Source organism: Montipora foliosa, chromosome 8 (assembly GCF_036669935.1).
Source record: "Montipora foliosa isolate CH-2021 chromosome 8, ASM3666993v2, whole genome shotgun sequence".
Lineage (NCBI taxonomy): Eukaryota > Metazoa > Cnidaria > Anthozoa > Scleractinia > Acroporidae > Montipora > Montipora foliosa.
The window spans coordinates 36725159-36735158 of NC_090876.1; the positions used below are offsets into that span (position 1 = coordinate 36725159).

Consider the following 10000-nt stretch of genomic DNA (forward strand, 5'->3'; position numbering starts at 1 on the left):
TCCGCGTTCCCTTTTCCCTTTTTTTTGAAAAATTTGGAAATAAGAGATACAAAAGGGAATCATCTCCGGCACTGCCAAAATAAAAGTGCAGTAAGCAAGCTTTTGAGCGGATCTTAGAGTGTTGACCTTGTGCTCTTTGGGAAAGCCTAGAGGCCCGTACACTGTTAGGAGGCTTGCTTATTGGTCCTTATTTGATACATACATTCGTGTATTAATCTAAAAATGTTTGATTATAAAACGGGTATACAATATATGGTTCTGTCGCACTTTATACAGGAGACAAGTTGGGTAGGAAAAAGAACATCTGATTCGATTGAAATGAAATATTCAGTCATTCATTGTACGTCTCCACAGAAAAGAAGCTTCCATGTCAGTTATCAAATTGTTCCTTTATACTTCTTGTCGTGTGCACGGTAGTTCGTTTTATTTCGTCTGTTTTCTATTAATATTTGTTCTTACGCGATAACATCCTTTTTGACATCTTTATGAGAGGCATCAGACACATAAAGAGCCACGATTTTAGTTTTGTCCAATGGACACCGGAACATGAAAATGTTATCCATCTCACCCCGTGACTTGCTTCCAAATATGGTCAGTTTGTTCCATTTCTGTGACAACAGCCCACTAATGCCATCTTGTCTTGCGACTTCCTTCCCGTCAACCCACAATGAGGCACTCTTTGTCACAGCGTCATAAGTGCCCACGATATTGTGCCACTGACCGGCGGTTACATCTGGAGAGCTGGACTGGACACGAAAGAGCTCTTTCCCAGAATCCCCTCTGTGCACCCATTCTCCTTTTCCGTCGCGCAGAAGCAAATCGTACCAAACGAAATTCTCTTCACCCGTAGCAGTGATAAGAGGAACGGTTCCCTGGACGCTGTCCAACCTCACCCACAATGAGATTGCCACAGATTTTCTTGGTTTTCCCTTAAAATTGTCCGCCAGAACAATTTTTCCGTTGTTTTCAAACTCAGCTGATCGTCCAAGGTCTTCGCTCTCTTTCAAGACGTGAGCTCCACCCTCAAATTTGCCGTTGTTTTTCTGTGGTGAGTCATCAAGTGCTACACCCTTGGCGTCCGACTTTTCAAACGTCAGTTTTAACACCATGCATTTTTCATTGAATTCCTTAGGATTTCCAAGTTCTAGAAGAAGATGAATATAAACGACAACGAATCAATAATCCATTTCCGAGTTCTTGTCTACCTCCTCTTCAAAGTGAGTCAAAATGCGAAGTTTGTGTGCTGGTAGTTAGTTCTACGTAGAATCGTTTTGAAGAGGAGGCAGACATAAACTCGGAAATGGCCTATGGTTCAGGTAGGTGGGGCGGCCTAACCTCGAACTTACAGACCCGAAAACATGGAAAACATGAATGTAAATTCATGACTTCGAACTTTGCATTTCCGGAAAGGAAATCTGCATAGTTTTTAAGACGGGCTATATGGATTTTGTGTTTTTTGGAGGTCTGCGGGTTTCTCAAAAGTCGTATGAAAGATCTAAGGCCTTAGAACTTTGGTGTCTACGGTTTGGTTTTTTTCTTTTTTTCTCTTTTTGGTTTCGTTTGTCGAGCGACTCAGACGCATGTAAGCGATTTTCGGTTCGCTGTCTTTTGTTGATTTGAAATCCATCAAGGTTGATGTTTTGAGCAATTTTCCTTGCAGCTGAAATGAAAGTTAGAAAGCTCATCACAGTTTGATGAGCAACTTCAGCACTCACAATCAAGCCTGAAAAAATCCAGGCTTGAACAAAATTAAAATGGAATTTCGTATATTCTTGCGGTTTCCAGTTAAGTCCATATGCCACTCTCCGTGAGTATTTCCACTATGTATTCTACTTACTTTCTACTTCATCAGACGGGTCCATAGTTATCTGAGAGGTTGCTGGTGAGAAGGTCCTCGTACCAATTTCGCTTGTCTGGCCCTGGTGAACAACTTGAGTGTACTTTGCTCTGACTGCCCCTCCTTTTGGTGACAAAGTCGGCACCGACCCTCTTTGAACTGGCCTCTGGGCAGTGTCCTGTGTTCTACGATCACCTAACTTATTTACGCTTCCGATTCCTGCCCCCAAAGGATACGGAAACCAGGCACCAACTGCCTGAAATGGTCTCTGAGGAGCAACCTGTGTTCTGCGATCGCCCAATTGATTCGCGTGCCCTTGTGGGATAATACCTGCCCCCGAAGGGTCCGGAAACCAAGCTCCTTTTGTTTGATCTGTCCTCTGAGTAGCGTCCTGACTTGTTCGACCGTTTAACTGATTAGCACGTCCCTCAAGCATACGGCTGCCCTCAATACCTGCCCCCGAAGGACCTGGAAACCAGGAGCCGCCCTGGGCCCCAATTACAGCTGACAAAGTGTTCGCAGGCTTTGGACTAAAAAATGGGAGCCCATTCAGGTTATAACGTGGCATTTCAAATGTCCTCCGATACGCGTTCTCCTGTACAAGTGTTTTGATCTCGGAGTCGATATCCTTTTCTATTCTGATGGCTTGCTTCCGTGCCAAAAGCAATTGAGCCAGGTGGGGGTCTACGATCATTGGCTGTGGGACCGGTCTTGGGATGGCGGACCGTATGACTTGGTATTGGTACTGTGGAGCAGTCTGATCGACATACATAGCGACGGATTGCGCAACAAAAAGAAAAACAGTGAAACAGAGAACGTTTGCCATGTAAAGAGGGTTTCCCTGTAGGAGAAAAAATAGAGAGTTAAGAACCCTCTTGAGTCTTGTTTCCATATCAGTCGTCCGGATAGTCCCGATCGCCCTTTTACGATTATATGGAAACACTACCCTGACGATTGCTGACGACCAGGGCGACTGAGACGACCTCAATCGTCCGATCGTCCTCTGGATCGTCCAGATAGAACTCAGTTCTATCTAAGCGATCGGGGTCGTCTCAGTCACCGGGTCGTCAGCGATCTTCAGGGTAGTGTTTCCATATAATCGTTCCAATCGCCTCTGAAAATTATTTGAAATGACTGGGGCGAACGGGACGATCCGAACGATCATATAGAAACCAGGCTTTACTGTTCGCAAAGAGTAGGGCACCGCCGAAGTTCCAGTTGAGTGATTTAACAAACAAAAAAACCACTACTGTTTTCATAACTTGTCCAAAATGCAAAGCTCACGAAATTTAAACTAAACGAAATTCGATTGGTCTCCGCGGTGAAAGTTCAGTTTGCCAAAGAAGCGCTGGATTCATACACTTCTCAAATTTACATTGTCCTTCGTTGAAGAGTCCAAATCATGATGACAAAATAATTTGGAATAATATTTTCGGAAGAAGAAAACAGAAACTCCTGTTAACAATGATTTGTGGGACGGGCAATCTTTCATTCGCATTGTAACGAAACGGTCACAGGTGTCACCTACAAATGATCATACACTTAGGTTTTCATTACCCACCATTTTAACTACAACTCGGAGGTAGATCTTAAAATAAGTGCTATGAGAATATCACCTTCGTTGCCTGTTTTTTCCACCTTCAGTTACTGAAAAGACGCGAAACTGCTGAGTGCCAGTATCAGATAAAAAGTCAGCAGAGATCACTTAACAACAGAGAAAACTCATATCCTCGTTTCAATTGAACCCTAAATTCACCATAACAGGTGCGTTCTCTGGGTCGAATTGCCAATAAATTATTTAAAGACCTTAAGACACGTTAAAATTGAAATAGCGATATCTTCACGACAAGATAAGGTCATGGATGGAGTCAAACGCTAAATTCAGTAAGAAACACTCGCAAATCAGCGTTATTCTTGTAGACAGTGATCAAAAAACTGATACTTTGTCCATGCACAAGCGAAAACAAGGCTTAAACGACGATTCGTTTGACAATTTTTGGGGCGATGTCGGAAGGTACCAAGATTTGGTAGTTGTAGTAGTGAATTGGATTAACATGTGAAACTATTTTACTCGATTAGCATTGATTAGTGGCACATTGTTGAGCAATTTACTGAACGCCCTCTCTTTAACCAGACACTTAGATAGGTCATCACTTGCTCGACTTTCTAATAATAGTAGACCATAGTAATCTTCTCCAAAAACATCTGAGTGATCTTATGATACTCTACTTTTTTGGTTTTCGGGGTCAATGACGACCTACTTTTCAAAGTTAATTCTTCATTTTTTTCGTAACATTGTTTTAATTTATTAAACTTGCTCCTTTAACTTTATTGTTCAATGGCGTCGTTGGCGGTGGCGCCGTGAATCGTAAGGTTCCAAGCATCTTTGAGCGCACAGGTCTATCAAAGTAGAACTTTCCACACTGCGAGTAATATTTCGGTGCATGACCGAAATAGGTTTGCCGGGCAATAGTTACACGCAAGCGTCGGTAAAATGACAGAAACTTGACAGGTTTGGTTGATTGGGCTTGACCGGTAGGTTCGGTTTATCGAGCATCGCACTACTGTGTGGGAGGTCGCGAGATGAAAAACTCAAGGGTCTTTAAATAACTGAGGAGAAAGTGCTGCCTTTGTTACGACATCTGCAATTGGTTACACCGTCTAGTCTCGAATAGGGGCGATAAGCCGTAAGCCACGTCTCAAAACCCTGCGAGACGTAAAAGCACCCACACGCAATTCGCAAAGAGCAGGACATGGAGTTCCTGGTGTTGCGGTCTGGCCTCTGTAGATTTTGGAAGGTAAACGCTCGGAGATCGACCTGTGTAAGGGACTCGGTGTCCATTTTCGTCACCAGAGCCTCGGATCGACCCAAGGCTCTGAGAAACTCCCTGTGGGAAAACATGCGTCGTTGGGGTCTTAGGGACGGACCATTAGAAAAGTGATGAGAGGTGGGGGGGGGGGGGGGGGTGGGGGATTTTCAGCAGGTACGATTTTGTTTTTTCGCGCACTGCTTGTGCAGGGATTTTTTTTCCTGGTGAAACCCCCTGCACTAATTTTTTTTTTAAACAAATATTGCTTCTTTTTTTTAACAGTGAAATCTTGATTCTATATCTATCTTTTTATGATTTATAAATTATTCTACACTCACAACAGATCAAAGGATACAGGCCACTTTTTAATGCAAAATCTTTTCGAAAATGTACACACAGTGAGAGAGGAGGAAGCCACTTGGAGTGGACGGCTTCCCTGTACATTTTTGCAGTCCCTGCCCTCTGGAATTCCTCTCCCACAGCCCATCATAATGATGCCACACTCCATTCACCAACACAGCCCTTCTGTAAAGTTTTAACACTACTACTATATGTAAATGCTATTTTTCATTTTATTATAGAATCATTATTCAAGGCGATAAGACCCATCCTCTAATTTTTATTGTGGGCACAAAATTTTTTATAGAATATTTACAAAGATACCAAATTCTAATATTTATTACAAATTTTATTTTGAGCGAATGTGAGAATGATATATACACATGAGAAACAAAGAGAGACAAAGCTCTTCACCTTAACTGCAACTGATGCGATTCACATGATAGAAACCGCGGTCTTCCCTGACCAAATAATATGTCAGAGAACTTCCATCTAGAGTCGGGTTATCTTAATGCCTCGACAAAGAAGCGACCTAAAGACATCGACATCAAATATCAAAAGAGTATCGACGAGAACGAATTAACTCCAGAGGTTCAAGGAGGACAGCTACTGACCATGGCCACAAACCAAAACACGCTGAAGAAGTCAGAAGAACGAGTGAAAGAATTAAAAAAAAAAACGCATCCAAAGAGCATAACGATCTGCTAAGAAACGCAGAAAAAAAGGCATACAAAGCCTATAAGAAGCCAGCTACCTCACTGATACAAGGCACAATGTAACAGGCGTTCAAAAAAAAAAAAAAAACCCGGACCCGGGTCAAACATTTAAAACCAGAAGATCACTCGCTTCTACCGCCGATGAATATATCGGTCGAGCCTAGAATTAAAATTGGCCCAAAAGCGAGACGCCATAAATAAGGTCACATTCACATTACTGCTGAGAAAATCAACACCAAGAAACTAAAAACATTACTTTCGAGACCAACTATTTTCTTGGAAGAAAACGTATCACACAGCAGTATAGAGATTCAAATGTAAAGCCTCATAGGGCAAAAACCATTGCTAAATGAATACTACAGGAACCGCCTAAAAGAGGCGTCCATTCAAATATGTACTCATGCAAGAGAGCAAAATTATGACAAAGGCAACAGAAACCAGACCACGTACAAGGGAGTCGTGTAGGCCCGTCAACCCTTTTTAACACTTTCAAAGTTTGCCCTTTGATTGACAGTTACGTAATTCCCTAGTTCGAAGCGAACTTATGAAATTTACAACGAACTTTGCAAATCGCCTGTCAAAAGTTTTGTGAAATGCACTGTAAATAAAAGTCACAATTGGACCTTCCTTCTGCATGAATTTTTTTTTCTTTACCTTCTTCTTTGCGTGAATTTGTCTCTTGGCATTTTCCCTTGCATGATTTTTTTTTTGGTTTTTTCCTCCCATCTCCCCCCCCCCCCATCACTTTTCTAATGGTCCGTCCCTTATAGCCATAAATTGGCTATTTGAACCTCACGGCGCCTGCTCATTCTTCGTGCTAACATGAATGCACCAATACTGGCGCATTACAATATTAGAACAGTTTTCAAATGACTGTCGAAAGTAACTGCGCAACTGCGAATACTTCACTTAATGATTGGTTCAAATATCTCGCGCCAGTTTATCAACCAAAGAGAAGGAAAACCAAAACCTAATCGCGACTTGCACGCGCGCGATTTTTCCCTCGCTTTTAGATTGGTACGTGGAATTGCTACGAATTTGGATTGGTGCATTGCGCTGTTTGCATCGGCTGTGATTGGTCGAAGTAATTACTTTGGTATTTGTTTTACGACTTTTACGACGCTCAATTGAAAACTGCTCTAAGAATCAACAGTTGCATTTTCCTGCAGCATAGAAGTCGGTACTATAAGTTCAGGTCTGTATTTCGCACATAAACTCTATTGTTGAACAAATCAATGTTTTTATTTCTTTATTACCACATAATAGATTATTTTACTTTTCTGCGTGGGTGGGGAATTACGCTATAGGTACAAAATACGTATGAAATCAAGCAACAAGTTTGCGTTCGCCACGTTTGACGCCATTAACTTCATCATCTAATTTTCTATTGGGTATAGGGAGGTAACGCGGCAATGACAGCCACAAAATACAAGTTCGCGTTGTTGGTATCGCTAAGCAACTATTTCAGTTAGTTCTACAATTCAAATGCGCAGTTTCTGTACTAATATTAAAGTGGTTTGTGCAAATAACCTCAGCTTTTTTACTTCTTCAATCTATAGAAAAACATAACGCGTGAATGAGGGACATTTATTTATTGTGATTTTAATTTTCTTATTTCAAAGCTTTGTTGTGAATGATTAGAATCACTTCTTCAACAATTGAATACACTTGAAGTGCGCGTTTTGTTGTTGTTGTAGATATAGACCTCTTTCATAATGGTGGCCAAATAAAATATTGTTCTGTTTTAATGCTAATAAAGCCTTTCTTTCAAAGTAATGTTTGTTTCAAAATGAGGGCAGTAGGTTTAATTAACAACAAAAGAATGCAAAGTAGGTCGCCATTTGAGAAAGTGGTCTATGGTGCTTTTGCGACATCGTCATATCTCAGAGGTATTGCGAGCTACGTACCAGAAAAAGTGAGGGATCGGTTGACAGCGTTCGTCCTGAAAAGTACACGACGAAAACTCATTATAGAACATTACCAAACATCGCAGTCGTTTATACATCGCTGACTGGATAAGCAATCGGGCCTCTTCGTCGCCTATCAGAAATCCTTTTTACCCATAGCGAACCTATCTTGTTACACTGTTTTAAATGACCCACGAGCGACCTGTAAGGGCCATGTGCCGCCCTTGTAGTTTGATCGAGGGACAAACATACGTATAAGCATTCAGCAAAAACGAAGAAAGCACTTTCATTTTTCTTATGCTGCTCATGCGTTAAGCCTTCGTGCAACAAATCAGCCGTTTTTCGTGCCAGCGGAGATTCAAGTGAGTAGTGTTTCGTCCTCCTCTATTGGTTGTCCTCTAAACTGAAAGCCCACTGCGCTTGCGCACTTAATTTTTGTTACACAACAAGTGTGATCATGCATCGTCCTGGTTTTGTATTACACAAACCAAACGAAAGGTGAAATTTCAAGTTGAAGACCACCACAAAACATGTTTCTTATCGGTGTAGAGACCTGTCTTATTTGAGGTGAGGTTTAGTTTAAAAATGAAGAGGATAAAAAAGCCATTCATCATGAGCTGCCTCGTGTCCTCACAAAACATTCCGTTGTTCAGCTGGAGTTAAAGAAATGTACCACCCGCAAACGCTTTTGCAGAGCGTTTAAGATACTCTTCTTCTCAAATTTGACTTTCTTGTCCCCATCGATTTCTCCCTTCCTCAAGTCAGTTCTCTGTGCTCGACATCCATCAGTCTTGAATACTACAGCTCGCTTTATTGCCCCTGGCATGCAAGCGGTTGTACAATATACTTGGCCTCCCCAGTCTCGGCAAGAAATGAATAACAATCATTTTATTCAGCCTCGTAGTTCTGCTGTGAAGCTCCAGCGTTTACAGCTGCTGCCAGATCCTGTTGCTGTAACTTCTCCCCTGGCCAAGAAAAAAAAAACGAGATTTAAGTCATCATACAAATCAAAGAACTATAACGACACCGTTAGTAAACTCATTGACACAAGTTGGAAAAAGAACATTTGAAACAAGAGTCAACCAATCGGGAAACACGCCCAGATCGTCCCTCACGAGTATACTCTCCGACTCACCTTGTCAGAGAAAAAGTAAAACAAATGGACAAAACTATACTTCTGCGTTTCCCCGTAATGATTAGAGCGGTTTTCAATCGAGTGTCGAAAGTAATTTGCGAATACTTTGGTTTTGCATTACTTCACTCAGTGATTGCTTAAAAGTTCTCGCGCCATTTTTTCAACCAATCAGAATTGAAACCAAAACCAATCGTGGCTCGCGTGAGCACATTTTCCCACGCTTTGTGTCGGCGACGTGTAATTACTTCGAGTTTTGATTGGTTTACTGGATTGTCTCCGTCCTTTTTGATTGGTTAAAGTAATTACTTTGGTTTTGGTTTTACAACACTCATTTGAAAACCGCTCTATTCCCTCTTAGCGCTGTATGGAATGACACTAGTTCAACCGCCGACCGGTTGGCTCTGAGCATCGGGCTACCATGCGGGAGGTTGCGGGATCAAAACTTCAGCCGGACCAACACTCAGGCCCTTTAAATAACTGACGAGAAAGTGTTGCCTTATTTAATTACAACCGTAAATAGTTAGGCTCTCTAGTCTTATCGGATAAGGACGATAAACTTTAAATAACTGACGAGAAAGTGCTGCCTTTGTTATTACAGCCGCAAATGGTTAGGCTCTCTAGTCTTATCGGATAAGGACGATAAACCTTTAAATAACTGACGAGAAAGTGCTGCCTTTGTAATTACAGCCGCAAATGGTTAGGCTCTCTAGTCTTATCGGATAAGGACGATAAACCGTAGCCCGTCTCATAATCCTGTGGGACGTAAAAGAATCCACACACTATGGGCCTTTTTCACATGGTGACCATTTTGAGTCACGAGAGACTAAAAACTTTTGTTTTGCGGCCCTGAATTCGCTTCCAAAGGTCCATTCGCAAAGAGTAGGAAACGCAGTTCCCGGTGTTGTGATTTGTCCTCTGCAGAGGAGGTTGGACAGCAGCGCGCAAGGCGTCATGGGAAATTTTTATTTTTCAGTCAGTTGCCTCCAGACTGTGTCCTCTGTAAATAGTGACGTAGCAGCTCTCGTAACGTATAATGTGATTGACTCTCCATCCCAGCCAAAAAACAAAAGACTTAACAATTGAAACAATGGCTTAAGCCGTATTCACATTAGGCCTCGATTATAATCGAATTAAATATGAAATGGGTTCACATCAACTAATTGCAGTCCCTGATTATAACTGGTTTATCTTTACTTCAAACAACCTCAAAGGGGTTGTTTGAAGTAATTACAATGCGTAATTGAACAGAATGGCGA

At 41.8% G+C, this 10000-nt stretch overlaps 2 protein-coding genes across 2 annotated transcripts in view; both read right to left on the reverse strand.

Annotated features, from left to right (window-relative positions):
• Positions 1–3593, reverse strand: part of LOC138013205 (uncharacterized) — a 4184-nt gene extending 591 nt beyond the window's left edge. The window contains exons 1-3 of the mRNA XM_068860220.1: positions 3454–3593; positions 1838–2678; positions 1–1144 (exon numbers count right to left, since the gene is read on the reverse strand). The exon at positions 1–1144 is cut by the window's left edge and continues 591 nt beyond it. Coding sequence (XP_068716321.1) covers positions 456–1144; positions 1838–2663 — 1515 coding nt within the window. The 5' untranslated portion in view covers positions 2664–2678; positions 3454–3593 and the 3' untranslated portion in view covers positions 1–455. The remainder of the gene's footprint in view (positions 1145–1837; positions 2679–3453) is intronic.
• Positions 3594–6934: 3341 nt separating this feature from the next.
• LOC137968940 (coiled-coil domain-containing protein 12-like) overlaps positions 6935–10000 on the reverse strand; it is a 15256-nt gene continuing 12190 nt past the window's right edge. Inside the window, exon 8 of the mRNA XM_068815409.1 lies at positions 6935–8574. Within this exon, the coding sequence (XP_068671510.1) occupies positions 8498–8574 (77 nt within the window). The 3' untranslated portion in view covers positions 6935–8497. The remainder of the gene's footprint in view (positions 8575–10000) is intronic.